The sequence below is a fragment of the Nyctereutes procyonoides genome, unplaced genomic scaffold, assembly GCF_905146905.1.
Source record: "Nyctereutes procyonoides isolate TBG_1078 unplaced genomic scaffold, NYPRO_anot_genome, whole genome shotgun sequence".
NCBI lineage: Eukaryota > Metazoa > Chordata > Mammalia > Carnivora > Canidae > Nyctereutes > Nyctereutes procyonoides.
In genome coordinates this window covers 50,824,939-50,844,484 of record NW_026575135.1, presented here as the reverse complement: position 1 = coordinate 50,844,484, position 19,546 = coordinate 50,824,939, and the positions used below count along the sequence as shown (strand labels likewise).

At 52.3% G+C, this 19,546-nt stretch overlaps 1 protein-coding gene and 1 long non-coding RNA gene across 2 annotated transcripts in view; one reads left to right on the top strand and one right to left on the bottom strand.

Annotated features, from left to right (window-relative positions):
- Positions 1-10,042: 10,042 nt before the first annotated feature.
- TIFAB (TIFA inhibitor) lies at positions 10,043-13,286 on the bottom strand. The gene is made up of 2 exons (XM_055302724.1): positions 13,198-13,286; positions 10,043-11,101 (listed from the first exon to the last, which is right to left on the bottom strand). Exon 2 carries the CDS (start codon positions 11,080-11,082, stop codon positions 10,489-10,491), a length of 594 nt encoding a protein of 197 aa, XP_055158699.1. The 5' UTR covers positions 11,083-11,101; positions 13,198-13,286; the 3' UTR covers positions 10,043-10,488.
- Positions 13,287-16,127: 2,841 nt separating this feature from the next.
- LOC129494952 (uncharacterized) overlaps positions 16,128-19,546 on the top strand; it is a 72,701-nt gene continuing 69,282 nt past the window's right edge. Inside the window, exon 1 of the long non-coding RNA XR_008661435.1 lies at positions 16,128-16,547. This is a non-coding gene — a long non-coding RNA (uncharacterized LOC129494952). The remainder of the gene's footprint in view (positions 16,548-19,546) is intronic.

The following is a 19,546-nucleotide window of genomic DNA, read 5'->3' as shown; positions in this document are numbered from 1 at the left end:
GTTAAATAGCCACTCTGGAGGACAGTATGGAGCCTCCTCAAAAAGTTGAAAATAGAGCTACCCTGTGACCTAGCAATCACCTACTGGTTGTTTATCCAAAGGACACAAACATAGTGATCCGAAAGGGCATCTGCACCCCAATGTTTATAGCAGCAAAGTCCGCAATAGCCAAACTACGGAAAGAGCCCAGATGTCCATCAGCAGATGAATGGATAAAGAAGATGAGGGATGTATACACAATGGATATTACTCAGCCATCAAAAAGAATGAAATCTTACCATGTGTGATGATGTGGATGGAACTAGAGGGTATTATGCTAAGTGAAATAAGTCAATCAGAGAAAGACAATTATCATATGATCTCACTTTTATGTGGAATTTAAGAAACAAAATGGAGGAACATAGGGGAAGGGAAAAAAAATAAAATAAGATCAACCAGAGAAGGAGGCAAACCATGAGAGACTCTTAACCATAGGAAACAAACAGGGTTGCTGGAAGGGAAAGGGGTGGAGGGAATGGGGAAACTGGGTGATGGGCATTAAGGGGGTCATGGGATGTAATGAGCCCTGGGTGTTGTATAAGACTGATGAACCACTGACCTCTACCTCTGAAACCAATAATACACTATATGTTAATTAATTGAAGTTAAATAAAAAAGAAGCTATTATTAAAAATTAAATCACATGAACTTACAGTTCCATAAATTATATTGAATACAGCTAATAAATAATAATCATTGTTTTGTAATCATTTGCCACATTTTGCTATTTCTATGCTCTTGAGGTATTTACACATATTGTATCTGGGAGCTCACTGTACGTCTCTTTCCAGCTCCAGGTTCAGGGATGTCATCCTGATACCTTGAAACTGACCACAGTGCGAGAATTTCCATTATGGAAATGAGGAAACGTCCCACACTATAATCAGAGCTCCCCCATCACCCAGAGGGCCTGTGGTCAACCATCTACCAGCACACACCTGACCGCAGAGATTGGCAAAGTGAAGGCTGCAGAGCCTTCGGTGACTTTCTCAGTATTCGGCCACGCTGAATGGAAGCTCTTGACCCCCCGCTTTCTCCATCAGACTCAGCTGTGCCAGTACTCCTGGGACCTCGTGGGCACGGTGGAGGGCATTTCTTTGTTCAGAACAATCTGGGCTCCTCCGAATGCCCCCATCCTTCTTATAATGAGGTCTCTCTTCGGCTTCTGTTTCCACCCCCCTGAGCTGAGCCAGAACATCGCCCCCCTCTCTCTGGTTTTGTAAAGCCTGCTGAGAATCTCAACTGGAGGTATTTTCTCTTTCTTTAACGGAGAAGCAAAGCTCACCGCTGATAATTGCCCAGCGGATTTCTAACCAACACTTTCCCCAGGGTGCTTGACAGAGACCAGAGGCAGGCATGTGCGTGAGTCTGTGTGTGTGCTGGGAGGGGTGGAGGGTGGAATGGGGAAGAAGTCAAACCACATGAGGCTTTCCTGACGTTTCAACTTGAAATCTGCACAGCAACCGCAGGCCCAGGGGAAGAGGAACGTAAAAGTGAAAGATGGAGCCCCCTGATGATTAGCTTCCCTCGTTGGTCTCCAACGTGTGTCCACAGGGGACCATGTATGCCTCCGTAAGGAGGCCCAGGGCTGATTCTGGAAGCCTCCGACATCAAGCATCCAGCCTGCTTGTTTCCAGGGCTCCCCGGGGCAGAGGTTCAAGTCTGGGAGCTTTGCACCTAACATGTGTGTTTCTGGATGGTGGTAGGGTGGGCACCTGTGTCGAACCATGGAGATAGGACTCATCTGGAAACAGGAAAACCCACTGGCGGAGAGCAGAAGAATCAGGGGTATGCCCTGCATGGCCTGGCTGGGATTTGTCCTTGCTTCAGGGCTCAGGGTCCTAGAGATACAGCAAGTCTGTTCACTCAGCAAACCACTCACCCTGGCCTTGTCCCCTCCTGAGTAATTAGTTGTTTTACGTGCATTTTAACCTGTTCAACCAACAGGTTTGGTGTGAGTTGAGGTTCTTCTCAAAGCCTCATTCCTTATAGGTCTGCCTTTACCCCACCCACATTCTTTCTCCCAGCTGGCTTTGTCTTTCAGTCAGCAGGGCCCTTACTAAGGATGCACTGCGTGCCAGGGGGCTGTTCCATCCACACTCTGAGCCTTGCCTGGGGTGATGTTCCGGCATGGTGCAGAGTTCACAGCAACTACACGTATTCCCAGCTGAGGAAACACCCCTGGCGGTTGATACCGTGGATCGCTGCCTGAAAACCCTTCTGAGCGTCCCCACATGGGCTTGGAGCTTGGAGGGAGAGGATTCCCTTGTGGAAAAAAGCAGGAGGGCTTTCTGGAGGAAGAAACTTTCGGGGAGAGCTAGTAGTGAACATTAACTGCTGGCATTCGTTGAGCACGTCCATGGTGTGCGTGCTAAGTCCCCTTATCCATGGACATGTGTTTCAGCCTCCACAGAGGGGAGGCAAGGACTGATAGAATCTCCATTTTATACATGAGGATCAGCGGCTTGGGGGATGAAGGAAGTTTTAGAGTCAGTAAGTGGAGAGGAGTGGGGGTTTGGACTCTGCTCTGCTGCCCTGCCTCTGGGGTGGGAAGAGATGGGGTGTCAAGGCAGGCACCCCGGCCGGATTGCATGGGCCAGGCAAGGAAGGCCACGCCTAGCAATTCTCTGGACCTCGTTGTATGGTTCCTGTCCTCCCGTGCCCTCCTCTTGCCTTTCTTATATAGATGCCAAAGGTTATGTAGTTGGGGTGACCAGTAGGAGGGGCATCTGTGTTTGCCTTTTGCCTCCAGGTGGCCCTCTATGCTGGGCCCCCTATGCTGGGCCGCCTTCCCTCTCCCTTTCTTTCCTCTCTCTTTCTTTGCTCTCCCTTTCTGGTGGCCCAGGGCCCTAGGCAGGGGCTGAGGCACCCTGCAATGGCCATAGTCCCTGTGCTGACCTTAGCCATTGACCCTCAGACCCATCATTCTCCCTTCTCTCCTCCGCTTTGTACTGCAGGGGTCCACCCCATGGGGTGCATTCCCCAGGCTTGCTCATCAGCTGCCTTCTGCTGCCTTCAGGGCTGGGCTCAGGGAGAAGCCAGGGTATTTCACCCTTTCCCTCAGCACCTGGCCTTGGCAGGGGGGAGTCAAACAGCAGGTGCATCTCCTCTTTGGCTCCAGCTCCCTCCGGATGGCCTCCGCAGGGAAAATTCACAGTAGTTCTAGCTCCGTGCTGGGCAGTGCCCGCTCTGGCTCTGGCAACAACCACCTCTTTCCGTTTCCTCGTAGCTCCAGGAGTGGGAGCGAGCCGGGCAGGCAACATCTGCTTTGGCTGGTTTCTTTTCTTTCTTTCTTTCTTTCTTTCTTTCTTTCTTTCTTTCTTTCTTTCTTTCTTTCTTTTCTTTATTTTTTTTTGAGATATTTATTTTATTTACTCATGAGAGACAGAGAGAGAGGAAGAGACACAGAGGGAGAAGGAGGCTCCATGCAGGGAGCCTGATGCGGAACTCGATCCTAGGACTCCGGGGTCACGACCCAAGCCAAAGACAGGCGCTCAACTGCTGAGCCACCCAGGTGTCCCACTTCTGAGGTACATCGCCTCTGTACTCCATTCCCTGAGTTACATTTTTAAAATACTTCAAGTGTTTTTTGTTTTCTTTTTTTTTTTTTTTTTTTTTTTTTTTTTTTAAATTTTCTTTTTTATTTATTTATGATAGTCACACAGAGGGAGAGAGAGGCAGAGACATAGGCAGAGGGAGAAGCAGGCTTCATGCACCAGGAGCCCAACGTGGGATTCGATCCTGGGTCTCCAGGATCACGCCCTGGGCCAAAGGCAGGCACTAAACCGCTGCGCCACCCAGGGATCCCTGTTTTTTGTTTTCTTGACTGGACCCTGATACGCACCCTCTTCCACCCTGCACCCTCCCTTCCCCCAAGCAAGGTGACCTAATAGGATCCATCTTCTCGGCCTGTGCGCAGCGAGCCGCAGACGAATGGAAGAATGATATCACGGCGCCCCGAGCCCTCAAAGAAGCAATTATTGGAAGCCCACGGCTGGCTGCCTGACAGAGCCCTCCCTTGGAAGGGCCCTGCCTCTGCTTTACTGTGAAGATTCCCCACCCCCTACCCCCTGCCTCTGCAGCTTTAAAGGCAAGCAGGGCAGATGTCTCAGCTGGGGCCCCTTCCAGCAGTTAGGACGCTTGGCTCAGCGCCTGGGCGTCGTGATGGTTTTGCTCGGTACCTGCTCTGTGTCATTTCTCTGTTAGGTAATGCAGAGGATCAGAGAAATAGCAGAGGAGGACAGAAAACCCCCTTTAGAACTCCAGACTCCACGAGTCTCTCCCTCCTCCCAGGACGGTGATTTGATCTCTATTCCAATCTGCCCTTTCTCAGACTCCTTCCTGGTTCCCAAAGGCCTGGAGCCGGGGACGTGGCCGCCAGCAGCCCTTGTAAAGGTATGCATGGTGAAGAGAGGGAGGCCGCATGGCCCTGGAAAGAGGAGGCAGACAATAGTAAGAGCTTGAGCAGTGCCGGGCTCATTGGAGGGGTGCACATTTTTGTGGAGCGAGCCCCCTACCAGACGGCACTATAAAGCCTTTTCAACGCACGCGCTTAAAGAAGAAAATAATTAAACTCTTCTGTCGGGGATCACCTCGCTTCCCACATCCCTTCACTTAGGATCTTAGGATGTTTTGTTCCCACTGGAGCGTGTGATTGGAAAACAAAGGTAAATGAGAGCAATTTCTTCCCGGATCATTTTTTCCCCCAGCAGGATTAAAGCTGCCTCAGCCATAAAGAGTTTACAAACTCTAAAGAAAAATAATAACTTCCCTTCTCGTGGCCCGGTCATGGGGAGGTAATGCATGTTTCCAATCAGCTGAGAATGTAACTCAAATGGTAGGCTTTAGTTCACTTTAATCCGCCTGTGAGTTCATGTTCAAGGTAAAAGGGATCACAGCCCTGCCATGTGAATAGAGTTCATTTACTTGGCATCTCGTCTGGGAGGCGGAGGAGCTGGGTCCATTTGCTCTTCTCCCGAAGACTGGTACAGGGCTCGGGCCTCAAGAGCTGGCCAGCGGCCGGAGCACCAAGAGGCAGGCAGGGCTGCAGGCTGCTGCGGCAACAGAACGCTGGGGGGTCCAGCTTGGGGACCAGCTAGCCCGATGGCAACATTTACCAGGGGTCACGGTGTGGAAGCTGACGGAGAAGACCCAAGCTCACACAGTAGATTAAGTCGGAGGCAGGTCTCCCCTCCACAGCTCAGTTTGGGGGTGCAGGTGGGCGTCCTGGAGGTGGTGATGAACCATCCATACCGCATGGGACTTACTTGCTTCTGCGCATGTCTTTGCTGACAGCAGCCTGGCCCCTCAGCGGGCTGTTAGGCAGAAAATCCGTTCTTAGCTCTGTTAGAATCCTGCCTTAGCTTTGTTTAGTCACAGGGAGACCTTGAGCCAGTCCTTTGACTATGTCCTGCTTTATACATTTATGAAATGACTGTCGATTTTTAAAAAGATTTTATTTATTTGTGAGACACACACAGAGGGGCAGAGACGTAGGCAGAGGGAGAAGCAGGCTCCTGGATTGTGACCTGAGCCAAAGGCAGACACTCAACTGCGGAGTCACCCTGGCATCCCGAAATGACTGTCGATTTTGAGGGGAAAGGGAAATGTTTCCTTTGTTGGCCTACTGTGAGACCTTTAATGCTACTCCTTCTACAAAGAAACACACTCCTTCAGAGAAGACATCACCCACTCTAATCCTTTCTGTGAAAATGCAGATGCCTCCAGCAGTGAGTGTGGCATCTTAGCTGCCCTACCAGGGGCAATCGCTTTACAGGACGGCTCCGATCTGTGCAGGCGGGGCATCGGTTTAGGGAGGCAGTGTGTTCCTAGAGTGTGTTTGGGGGAGGAGGTTCTATGGAAGTGGCCCCCATTGCACAGGGTGGAGCAGAGGGGTCAAACCAGATCCTAGGGAGATGTGGTGAGCCTTAGGCCCAGTCTCAATCCTGCCAGCCCAACTCATGACTGCTAGGGCTTGGAGCCCTCCCAGGATCTCCTGGGGCCATCTCTGCCTCTGCTTAGGGCAGGAAGTGTTGCCTGAGACCTATCCTCAGTGACTTGAGGACCTGTCAGACCTGTCAACCTTCCCCAGCAGTTGTCCCACAGAATTTCAAAAACCCAGATTTCTGGTTGGACTGCAGAGGCGAAAGCACCAACAGAAGCAGCAGCCCTATTCCATCCCAGCTAGTGGATCTGGGGTCCCCTCACCAGGGCCTGGAGCGGGCACAGACTTACCACCTGCCCACGGCTTCCAGGCCTTGTTGCCCCCAGCGGGCCACCCCATCTCTCTTGTCCACCACTGCCAGGCTTGGCCGTGCCCTCACCTGCCTGGCTCATGGCTTCACACAGCCCAGGTGACTGCTTCCTTGCCCATTCACCTGTCCATCCATCCTCCAGCCAGCTCCCTGATGGCCACCAGAAACACAACAGCAAACAACCCATGGTCCTCCTCTGTGTGGAGCTCAAGGTCTCACAGGGCAACAGATACAGCAACTACAGCTACAGCATCTGATGTCCTGTGTGGGCCTGCTGCTGTCCAGCTGTGGCCTTCCTTGCTCTAGGCCCCAGCCAGAGCTGTGCCATCTGATGTGTCTGCCATCACATCCTCATGGTGCTTGTTCATGCCTCAGAGCCCCGCGCAGTTATGGGGAGTTTTCAGGTCTCCCTCGAGATGGGGCTCAAGGGGATGCGGTGTCTCACTTACAAACAGGTTAGAAGACTCCTCTTAGTAAAGCAGAGGAGTGGGAGAGTTAAAATACCTTAGAGGGAACAGGGGATGATTTCTAGATCTCTAGACTGTGGTCTCAGAGAGCTGTAGTGTTCTAGGGTGTGTCTGAATGGAACTAATGTAGCTCTTTGTAGCAGATGTGTAAGTGTGCGTAAGCCCTCTATGTATCTACTTGCATTTGACTTATTCCCTTGAACTGGTTGAATTGGACAAGAAAAGCTAACTAGTGAGCACTGACTATGTGCTAGGGACTACACTAGATGCTTTAAATACTGTACTTCATTTGACCACCACAGCCAGCCTTTACCCTTTGTGTTTTCCAGAAGAAGAAACTTGAGGAACAGGGAAATTCAGTCACTTGTCCAGGATCACAGAACCAGTATGTGGTGGAGCATGAATTCCAACCCAGGCAGCCCCCCTCCACCCGCCCCCCGCCACTTACACAGTCCCACCTGGGAGCCGCCACGGCAGGCATGCATGCCTCGTGACAGTGTGTGTGTGCACATGCACCCCCCCCACCCGCGTGCACTGCCCTGTGCGTGGGGCTGAGAGAATGCAGCTGTGAGGGTCTCTCCAATCTGCTCAAGCTGTCTATGCAGGCCAAGGAACGTGGTATCAGGTGTGAAAATGGGAGTGGCTGCAGGGACTTGGTGACTTAAATTGTTCTCTTCTCCAGAAAAATGGAATCTAGCATGGAGCAGAGTTTTGCTGCCCTGAAACCTGGTATGAGGCGAGCAGGGGATTCTGCAAGGAGAGTTTGGGAATCAACAGAGTCTGAAACAAGTGAGACATGTCCTGATTCCCTTCGGCCTGCCCTGCACTTCATCCTGTGGTCCCAGAGGGACTCCCCAACACTTGACTCTGAGTCTCAGACTCCTCATGGGGGAGGCAGCTTGTTTCCTCTCACAGACCTTGCATCTGGGAGGGTTTGCTTCTTCCTGGAAGGGAGAGGACCCCTCTCAGTGGCAGAGGTTCCCTGGAGGAGCGGGGCAGTTGTCCCGCTGGAACTCTGGGGTGCATGTCCCCAGCCAACTTCCTCTCTTCTGCCTTTGAAGGTCAGATGCAGTCTCCCCTGTGTGTTCCCCTTTCTACAGGTACACTGCTGCTCCCTAGCATAGTCTTGGGAACATTTTGGTCTCTGGAGGGATCATCGCTGCATTTAGAATCTGTGTATGAAATTTAAAGGTGCTTTCAAAACGGTGGGCTTCATGAAACCACCTAGCACATGGCTTCTTCTGCTTGCCAGTCTTGACATCAAGGTATCTCATATCCTACAAACTGAATATTGGGCCTTCTGGAGGCAAGCAAAGCCTCCCCCTGACTGCCCGCCAGGTCTACAGCAAAGACAAAATCCTTTATCAGGTGGTCACAGAGTGCAGATGAGCTCTTGGGCCCTGTACCCAGTTTACCAGGCTTCCAACCTTCTCTAGCTCCATATATGCATCCTAGGTGAGCTCGTGGATATGGACTTGTTATATTCCCTCTCTCAGGTCTTACAGTGGTAGGTATCTAACTTTACTAAGTGCCTACTGTGTGATAGATGCTTCTCTCCGAGCTTTACATATGCCACCTCCTACGACCATCATAACACCACCATGGATGGGTACTATTATCTTATGCCTTTTCTGAGGGATAAATGGAGACAAGAGCAGGCTAAGTCACTTGCCCAAGATCACAGGGCTAGTGAGTGGCATGAATTTGGGCAAGATGCCCTTTCTAAGTCTCAGTTTCCTCATCTGTGCAATGTATTAATACCATCATCTATCTTAGTGTTTTTAGGATTCAGCTGGGCAGGGCACATAGCACCTAGCAGAGTCCTAAGCACACAGTAAGCGCTCATCAGACATGGCCACTTAATGGTACAGCTAATGTTAACCCCAGCTTGAAGAGAGAGAAAACACAATATTTTTAGCAGCAATAACAGTGGTGATCAAATGATGAAGTGATTTGCTCCTCAACAGGTGTCTTCATGAGCCTGCACAAGCTCCTGAGGGCAGAGACTTTGTCAGCCTCATTCACTGCAGATTCCCAGGGCTTTTCATTGCATCTGGTGAAAGTTTGTTGAATGACTGAGTGAAGGACCACTTGGGGACCCCCCCCCAGGGCCATTCACAATATTGTATGGCCCCCTTTCCTCACAGCCCTTGCCCTCCTGTGCCTTGTGGCTGTGAAATGAGTGCACTTGCATTATTCCTTATTAGAAAGGAAGCCTCCCAGGCTAGAAGAGGCCTGGGTCCTCCCCACTGCTATCTTCCCCAAGGGGGAGGGGGGATGCTCAGGGAGGACCTTGCAGTGCAGCTGAATCTCCTTGCAGCCCACGTTGGGTGCAAAGGGGCTTTTCTTCTTGGGTGGGAAGTAGTGTTGAAAGCCTTGTTGGACGTTGTTATAGGCCTGAAGATGTGAGCCAGCCAGTAGGCGGCATCATGGCCTCAGTGTCTCAGATATTCTATAGCACAGTCTGGGATGATGACGACAACCTGAATTTGTGGGTCCCTCCCTTCTTTTTAATTTTTTAAATTTTTATTTATTTATGATAGTCACAGAGAGAGAGAGAGAGGCAGAGACATAGGCAGAGGGAGAAGCAGGCTCCATGCACCGGGAGCCTGACGTGGGATTCGATCCCGGGTCTCCAGGATCGCGCCCTGGGCCAAAGGCAGGCGCCAAACCGCTGCGCCACCCAGGGATCCCTGGGTCCCTCCCTTCTTTACACAATGAACATTGTTTCTAAATGGCACTTCCAAACCCCCACTGCTCCTAGGATGGCATGGACAGGGGCTGCCTATGCCCAGCTCCCCTGTTCATTGATAAAGTTGTCCCACCCTTGGCCTGCCTGGCTCACTACTTGTCCCTTATTTTTGAAAGCCCACCCTCATAGGTACATGACCCACTTTGAGTAAAATAACTGCTGAGCTGAATTCTATCACAACCTCCCTCCCCACCCTCTCATAGAATGAGCCCTGAATGAGCCCACTGCTCTGGGAAGCCATCTTTCCCTGAAGACTTTGCCCTCTTGTCAGCCAAGGCTTTGATCCAGAAATGACACAGTGAGGGAACGTGAGGATGACCCTGATGATGAATTTCCAGGCAGGCCCAGCCCCCAGCTCCCCACCGCCAGGAGACCCTGAGCTCTGCCCGCATCCTTTCCAGAAATGTGAGCCCCCACCTTTCCAATTTCCTCTTACACCTCTTCTGTGTTTCCCGCCCCCGCCTCTGCGTGACAACGTGGCGTGCATGCAGCCCATCTGGGGATCGGGGAATCCTATTGGGTATGCCAGCTTAATGAAATACTTGCAGTTTATTAAACACAGGCTTCCCTAAGCCCCAAGTGCCTGTGGGTATTTGAAAGCCCAAGGTAACCCCGAGCTACCACAAACGTAATTGTTACATGTGTCCATACATTCCTCTCGCAACCTCAAACTCCAGCTCTTAAGCAGCTCACGAAATTAGCAACATAAAGTAACTCCTAGGCAGAGGAGAGGAGGGAAACGTGGGGAGAGGCTTGAGCGAGGCTCTCAGACCCCTCAGGGCCTCTAAAAGTATATGAAGTTCCCATTACCTTGCATAGCTGTAACTGGGGACGCTGCTCCCCCACCCCAGGTTGTTCATGTTTGCAAAATCAGTTCATCATTACCGGTCAGGTCTTGCTTGTCGACCTCGCCCAGTGTCGCTTCAAGGGTTGAAGTCCTATGACAGGCAATGCTTGCCCTGGGCAGCTGAGGGGACTAGCTGGGTACCCTGTCCGAGGGCTCCTTCTGGAGCTGTGTTTCTGTTCCTCCTTCCGGGCTTGCCAGGGAAGGGCCGTGGAGCAGCCCCAGGTGCTCTGGAGCCTGCAGCCCTGGGCTTGGAGGAGGCTGCTCCTGGGAGGTGCTTTCCCATTCATCAGTCTCCTCAGCCTGGGGCCTGTGAATCAGGGGCGAAGGGCTGAGATGGAAGCAGCAGGCAAAAGCCTCCAGGGAGGTACCTCCCTCTACACGGACCACCATCTGGATGCCGGAGAAGGCGACCCTGTTGACCACGCTCAGGGGAACCTGCTCCAGGAACCTCAGAGTCAGCCCATTGACCCACACGCAGCCCTTGCGGCTTAGGGCCTTTAGGCAGAAGGTCAGCAGGGTGCTGCCCTCCTCCCGGTAGGGCTCCAGCGACAGGTGCCGGCGGGAGAGGCGGGGGAGCAGCAGCCGGAGGTGGGCATCCGGGCCCCGCCCCACCAGCAGAGGGCTGGTGTCATGCTGCAGCTGCGCCGGGACTTTGGCAAAGGCGTCCGGGTCCCGTGTGGGGTGATACAGGCTCACATGCAGGACTGTGAGGGCCCTCTCCATGGCCGGGAGCCTGGGAACGCTGGAACAAGAGACACGTGGTTAGAGCCGGACACCGCTGTGACTCCCTGAGCTAGACATGCTTGCCCAGCTCAGGGGCTCTAAACCACCTCCAGCAAAACAGAGCAGAGCACGGAGGGTGGGTATGGTCATTCTGTCCAAGTTGGGATGGCGCCAAGGCCGGAGTTGGTGTGGAAGGTCAGCCCCACTGGGTGTAGCCTCAGCTTCATCTCTAGATTCTCTGTGAGTAGGACTTAACACTCATCCGCTCTGAGCTTTAGCTTTCTTTTCTGTAATATAAGTATGCCCGTCCTTGTCTTTGCAAGGTATAAGGCATTCCAGCTTGCATGGTGTGGTTTTGGTGGCCTACTGTCATTTGGAGACAATCTGGCCCTGCTTCGTGGGAAGGGAAGGGCAGGCAGACAGGATACACCTTCCTCGTATCCAACAGTCACACACAAAAACCCCTGCTGAGCCCTCGTCTGGGCCAGGCCCTGATCAACTGCTGGGAATGAGCCCAAGCAGCAGGAGAACAAGCCCTTGGTCTCCAAAACACCCAGCTGGTGGAGGAGAGAGGTGCTTCTAGCAGCAGGGGTTATGGACAGACAGACTGGGGAAGCCAGCTGTCTGGGGGACTAGAGAAAGAACAAAACCAGCTAGCATGTTCTGAGTGCTTCTATGGGCCTGGCACTATACCAAGTACATTTTGGACATGGATGTCTCACTAGATGGGCAGGAGACAGATCCTGATGAAGAAGGTGGAGAGCATGGAGAGATCTCACTCAAGAACTGACAGGGGAAAAAAAAAAAAAAAAGAACTGACAGGGGCTCTGCGGGGCCTCGTAACAAGGCTGCCACGGTGTGAAAAGCACACATCCTTTGTCCCAGTAATTTCACCTCTGGTAATTTGTCTTTTAGAAATCTCATGGGCACGTGCAGTAAGGCTACTTACAATAGCTGGCTTTGCTCCTGCATGGATTTGAGGAATATAAACTCTCTGGCACATTCCCCAACCCCATATGGTCCAGAACCTGCCATCTCCTTCAGTGGGAACCAAGAGATGCATGGATTTGAATAACTAATTGTGTACTTTCCCAGCACCAGGCTTTGGCCTGCAATATTGTCTCTGCTAAGAATGCATCTTCCATCCAAACTCTGCCCAAATACAGCTCATCTTTAAAGAACTAGTTCAAATGTGGCCTCTTCTATGAAGCTCTCTTCTTCTCTCTGGCCTCCAATCTCCTCTGGACACCCCCCATTCAGCTCATCTTCTCATTACACATCAGAGTTATGTGGGTCCTTGTCCTGTCTTCCCTGAGCTCTGCCCCTCCTGCTGTCTCTGAGGCCTCTGGGGCAGGCTGCGGTCTGAGCTGCCCTGTGTCCCACTGCCCTGTGCAAACGAGGCCTGGCCACAGTATCTGTCTGGGGGTATATTTGCCAAATGGCTAAATGAGGAGATGCTCACACACATGAAAATCCTGTGAAATCAGGTGTTGGGATGCTGCAAATAAGAGCCTGGTCCTGTCACAGGCAGTCTGAGTCCCAGGCCCTCTGCCCCTTCTACCTTTTGGGTTAAGAAGGCTCATGGTGAGGACCTTCCACTCTGACAGTGAGGGGCAGACCCCTCAGGACCCCCCCCCCACTTCCCTAAAGCACAGACATACATGTGTCTCCATCCCACGTCCCATCTCCTCCCGAGGTACGAAAGGTGAACTGGGCCTGGGACAGCTGAGCGGGTATCCAGGTCCTCAAGCCTGGCCAGAAACTCAGAGTTCACTTCTAGGGCCTGACCCCATGCCACAGGGACCTTGAGAGAATCCTCCAGAAATAAATGTTCTCTGCTGCTCATGAGCTGTTACTCTCTGCTCCACTGAGCACCCCAGCGCTGACAGAAATCCCCCACCAGGGCAGAGCCCCTGACAAGGCCCTCTCATGTCTGGAGGACCCCCCCCCCAGTTTTTCTGGGAAGCAGAAAGCAGCCCTCCCAGGGATGTTTCTGAGATGAGACGATAGGAAGATACTGAGACGGGTGCCTGGTGAAGAGCCTGCAGGGTCCCTTCTTGTCCCACCAGGCCCTCTACCCTGGCTGTGGCTCCAGTCCCCCCGACCTTCACCTACCTTGCCAGGGGTGTGCCAAGGGCACACCTGCATCTGCTACTCTGGCTGTGAGCTCTCAGGGGCAAGTGGGTCTGGGCCGGGGTGCGTCTGGGGTTGGCAGTCACGGCTGCGGTGCAGGGATGTGATGTGTCACACCATTCATTGGTTTTGTTGTTCTCTTTTTCCCTTTAGGAAAGAAAATGGAAGTACAATTTCCCATTGCAGAAGTGCAACCCCAAAGCTGAGAGGTTGAGAAACCTCAGCCTGGGATCCTTACTAGCAGAGGCCCCTGGTGGGGAGAGGGGGGGTTCCCTGCTGGGTTTCAGTGCTGCCCATGTCTGTAGCCGGTCCCCAGGGTCCTTGAGAGCAGTGTCTGGTGGCTGGTAGCTGGTAGCTGCCAGCTGGTCTAGAGTTCCTCTTCTCCCCTGCCCATAGGGTGGGGTGAAGGAATCCCAGGCCTATTAGAAACTAGAAGCTTTTTGAATAGAGAGCCAATGAGGGCAACCCACATACATGGGAGACTGTGAGGACAGCATTCTGGCTGGACCAGGAGTGACCAAGGGAGCTGTGAGTGGGCAACAGAGCAGACCATTGAGTGTGTCAGAAAGGGCAGGGCCTCAGGGGAGGGGAGTAATGGCTGCTCACAGTGGGCAGCCTCTCTTCCAAGACAGCAGAAAGGCCGTCTTATCTATCCACCCTTCCTGGGCTCTGCTGGCCTTCCAGGGCAGCCTTGGAGAGACCAAGATGGATGCTTGCCCAGCACTGTGGGCCCTCACCACCCTGGAAGTGACCCAGGGTCACCATGGTGCTAACCCTTCATGTGGCACAAGTCTGCATCGTCCATCAGTGTTCATACTGTCTTCACTGCATCCACAGAGCTGGCAAGAGACATGTGCCCATCTTATACAGGGGGCAGTCGAGGCCCTAAGAGGGGCAGTGCCAGGCCCAAGGCGCCAGAACAAATTAGCTTACAATCCTTTCTCTTTTTTTCCATAAAACCCAGACTATCCTGGGGACTCTTGGAGGATATATAGGTGGCACAGCATGTAGGTACCCCAATCTCCCTCACTGTCCCAGACCCGCTGCCTACCCACTCCTCATGGGTGACCCTTGTAGCCATAGAGATCTCAGCAGGCCACATCCTGGGGGCTCAGCCCCTCTAGGCACTACTCAGCACCTAGCTCGCTTTCTCTCTTCTGAGCATTCAGACTCTAGTTGGCTGCTTAGTAACTAAGAAGGACAATAGGAAAATCTGGAAACAGTCAAGTATCCCTATGTATCCCAGCCAGTGTGACAACACATCTGGGGTTCCCCCAGGAAACCAGCTCCCCAGAGCCGAGACATGTGTGTGCCCCTGGAGGGAACCAAGCGTCAGCCTCAGGCTGCCTCGCCATAGTCCATCTTCTCCACTGTGTGTCTAAGCCCCAGCATGCAGAGGGCTGGGCCAGGTATGTGGGGGAGGCCTGTTCCCATCAGGATCCACACAGGATGTCAGCATCCCTGTTGGGAACCCAAGATAGTGGGCCACAGGCAGAAGGCGGGCCACAGGCAGAAGCCTGGCATGTGACGTTGGGTGAGTCCCAGCCCCTCTTTGGACCTTAGTTTTCCTTCCTTGGAGATGGGACACTGCGTCGCCGCTGCACCCTGCAATCATGTTTCATTGAGAGCTGGGCCATGTCCACGCTCCCAGTCCTGGCATGGGAGAGGAGGTGGGCAGAAGAGATGCGTTCATGATTTCAGTGCCCTCAGTAAACTGGTTCAGATCAGTTTCCAGGAAAAGAGAACTGAAACAGCCCGGGTCCAGGACGAGGAAGTCCTGCTCCATCTGCAGCTTCTGAAAGTGACCTGGAAGTCCTGCCAAAGTCCTGCCAGTCCCTGGCTGGCAGTCCCCTGAGGGGAGAACGAGAGCAGCGGGAGTGGGGGTGCCGGTTTCACTCTTCCTGGCCCCCTGAGCTGGAAGGGCCTTCCCTAGTTGGTGTTGGGACCCTGAGGAGTGTCCATCAGTGAACAAATGTCCCTGTCATGTGCTGCTTGGAGAATGCAGGGCCAAAACAGCTTCCAGAGCTTTCTATGATGGTGGGCATGTGAGGATTCTGGTGTCAGAGTCTAGCGTGAGGCTTGGTTCCTTCTTACAGCAAGTGCATGACCACATGCTCTCTGAACCTGATTCCTACCTGTGAAATCGGGATAGTTGGTTGTTGTGCGATGGCTAAATGTGATGCGCACCAAGTGCCAAACACGGGGTAGGAAACTGGTGCACGAGAGCCGCTTGGGGTAGCACCCCTAACAGCAGAGGAGCGTGAGGCAGCTCTGGTGAGAGGGGCTTCCGAATTCTCGAATTCTCGAATTCTCGGAAGGCACCACCTCGCTTAACAGGAACAGAATGTGGAGTTGAATACCTCATTTGCATGAATTTAACATAAATTCCTTTTTAAATGATAATGAAGTTAAAGGGGTGCTCTAGGAAGACCCTGCAGGTTAGGGCCCCAACACAGGAGGACAAGGCTGCCTCTTCGACAGACAGACAAGGAAGCTGAGGCTCACAGGGATCAGTCGGCCAGCCCAAGGTCTCGAGTGTGACACGCAGCAGAACTAGGACTCGCACCCCCTCGGCGGCGCCCTGGGGCCTAATCGCGGAGCTGCAGAGCCTCGTAGGCGTCATTCTCTGGAGTCCAGATGGCCTGCCTTCTGCAGGTGTGCTCCAGCTGGCCGGCTGGCAGTGCGCTCTGCGAAGGGGCGGCCCAGCTTCCAGCCAGCCAAGCCTGTGTGCAGCCACCCCCTGGGTCGTGGTGGCCCGTGACCACCAGGTGGCGGCACCCGTGGAACCAGCGGCCTGCTCCCCGGGGAACGGGAGGGTGGTGAAGGGTGGAGGCGTCATTCATGGGGCCGCTGGGGAGGAGGGCATGAGGGAGGCCCGGTGGCAAGGGGAGACAGCCCTTGCTTCTCCCACTCAAAACGCCCTGCAGTGGCCCAAGGTGAATCAGCAGCAAAGGGCGCCAGAGAACAAGTCCCTGAGGGCGGAGATAGAGCAGGAAGCCCAGCCCGACGCCTGCGGAGCAGCGCTACGCGGGACGGCTGCGGGGCAGGCGGGCTCCTAAGGGTTGGGGCCTGCTCGAGAGCACGGACTTGGCGCCCAGCACAGCAGGGATGAGGAGCCAGGCTTCCTGACCGAAACTGGAGTGACACTGCCGCCCGGGGAGTGGGAATCCGACAGAGGAAATGCAGGCAGCGGGCACAGCCCAGGACGCCGTGTGCGCATGGCAGGGGAAATGTGGGTAGAGTACTATGTTTGTAGTGACTGGCACTCTGCACATAGCATACACGTAGTAGCTCATTCCCACCGTCATGACTGCTGCTGACTGAGCTCTCAGGTAGGAAAAAGAACTCCTGTAACTCATCGAGGTGGGTGCTGCGAGGAGGGACGCACAGAACCATGTATGCCAGGAGGGGAAGTCTAACTTGCCGGGGGAAGGGGACTCCAGGGAAGGCCTCCTGGAGGAGGGGAGCTTCTGCTGACCCTGCACTGGGGGATCTGAGCCGATGCCTGTGGAGGAAGGTGGGAGTCAGTACCCAGTTTCTGCAAATGACTTTGCCCCCGCCTCCCCCAAGCTCTGGGCTAATAAAATGATAACTGCAAGGTAATGGTGGGTCTGACAGGTTAACCATTTAGGGAGTCCTCTCCGAGTGATCTTGCAGGGTTTGGCCAGCTCTACTAGCCTCCTGGCCCGAGCCCCGGTGGGAAGCAAGTGGCTCTCAGGGGTGCCTTGGCCACTTGCTCTCCACCCAGAGTGCTGGCTGGGCCTCCACATGGAGGCTGGGCTGGCCACTCGAGGCAGGGAGGCCTCCATCTTCAGAGGAGAGGGAAATGGTGAGAAGCAGCAGCTCAGGAGCTGCCGCCATTCCGGCCCACACTCCCTCTCTACTCCAGGGGTCACTGCTAAGCCTAATTTCATAATTGTGCTAAATGCTTAATATATGTTGATTTTACTTATTGCTAAACCCGATAATAAGGATTTACTTAGGGGCTAAGTCCTGGAGCCCTGACCAATGCCTGAGGCAGGCCTGGGGTCGGGTGCCTGGGTATTCTGAGTCCTTCTTGGATCTTACGGTTGGATAAGGTGGTCAGGCCACACAGAGCTGGCACTAGTAAGCCCAGAAGTTATCTTGTACTTTTGACCTTTTTCTCCATTGAGCTAAACGGCCATCCCTTGGGTCACTAAGGGAAGGAGGCGGTGGCCTGGGCTTGGCCAGCCTTCCCTCCCTCCACCTTCACCTCACAGCATCCAGAGCAGCAGAGGGCCAAAGGGCAGGAAGGGAGCACTGATTGGGAGCCAGCCTTGGCTTTGCTGTGGACACACCCAGGGGCAAGTCACCTTCCCTTCCCCTCCCTCCCCTCCCCTCCCTTCCCCCTCTCCTTCCCCCCTTCTCCCTTCCCCCCTTCTCCCTTCCCTTCCCTTCCTTTCTTTTCCCTTCCTTTCTGGGACTCAGTGTCCTCATCTAGAGAATGGAGATTATCATGCATGCCCTCTAGCCATCATCTTCATTTAAACTTTAAGAGGAGGCAACTTATGTTTGATCAGAAAGATTTGCCTGGGGCTGCTTTCTGTTTCAGTCAAGAACTGTATGGGGGCACCCGGGTGGCTCAGTGGTTGAGCATTCGCCTTTGGCTCAGGTTGTGATCCTGGGATCCTGAGATGGACTCCTGGGTCGGGCTCCCTGTAGGGAGCCTGCTTCTCCCTCTGCCTGTGTCTCTGCCTCTCTCTCTCTCTCTCTCTCTCTCTCTCTCTCTCTCTCTCTGTCTCTCATGAATAAATAAATTATAAAAATCTAAAAAAAAAAAAAGAACCCGAATGGAAGAAACACAGCTTGCTCTTATTTAGAGGATGCATCTGGCTAGCAAAGACGGCCTCAAACACAGCATAACACACATCAAACATGGGCTTTTTGTTTTTAATTAAGTGAGGTAAAAGCCTAGCATAAATACTTTTAACTAACGTTAAGGAATAAAGTATATCTTGAAATTAGCGTGTCTTCAAAGGCAGACTTTTAACATGCCATGAAAAAAACCTCTGTGTGGGAATTTAGGTGGTTCCTGGTGCCTAGAAATACTCTGTTCAGATCTGATAGCAACAGGAGGGAGAAGAAAACAGCTCTCCCTCTGCAAATAGTTATCTGTCTTTAAATTGTGGTAAAACGTACAATATATAAAATTTACCATTTTAATCATGTTAAATGCACAGTTCATCGTGTTAAGTATATTCACATTGTTGTGCAACTAATCTCAGAACCTTTTCATCTTGCAGAACTGAAACTCTCTAAACCAATGAAAAGCCTCCCCCACATCCCCTTCTTTTCAGCCCCTGGCAACCACCATTCTACTTGTTTCTATGACTATTCTAGATGCCTCGTTAAGTGGAGTCAGACAGTATTTGTCCTTTGGTCACTGGTTTATTTCCCTTAACAGAGTTCATCCATGTTGTAGTAGGTATCCGAATGTCATTCCTTTTTAAGGCTGAACAATACTCCATTGTATATACCACATTTTGTTTATCCATTCTGTCAATGGACACTTGCGTTTCTTCCTTCCACCTGCTGGCTATTGTGAATAATGCTACTGTGAATATGCTGTAGAAATATCTATTTGATCCCTCGTTTTCAGTTCCTTTGGATATATTCTTAGAAGTGGACTTGCTGGGTTGTATGGTAAGTTTTTGTTTAATATTTTGAGTAACCACTATAGTGGCCATAGAGGCTGCACCATTGTACACCCTTCCTCAACAACACACAAGATTCCGATTTCTCCATATCGTTGGTTGCCAACATTTGTCATTTTCTGATTTTTTTTAACAGTAGCCATCCTAATGAATGTGAGGTGATAATATCCTTGTGGTTTTGATTTGCATTTCCCTGACAATGAGTGAGGCTGAATATCTTTTCATGTGCTGTTGACCATTTGTATATCTTCTCTTAAAAAATGTCTATTAAGTCTTTTGCCCATTTTTAAGTTGAGTTGTTTTCCGTTATTAAGTTATAGGTATTCTTTTTTAAAATATTTATTTAATCGTGAGAGACACAGAGAGAGAGGCAGAGACAGAGGCAGAGGGAGAAGCAGGCTCCATGCAAGGTGCCTGATGTGGGATTTGATCCCAGGACCCTGGGGTCATGCCCTGAGCTGAAGGCAGATGCTCAACCCCTGAGCTGCCCAGGTGTCCAGTTGTAGGCATTCTTTATATATTCTGGATACTAATCCCTCATTAGATAGAGGATTTACAAATACCCCCCCCCCATTCCATGAGGTTGCCTTTTCTCTCTGTTGACTGATCCTTTGATGCAGGGCTTTAAATTTTGATGTAATCCAGTGTACCTATTC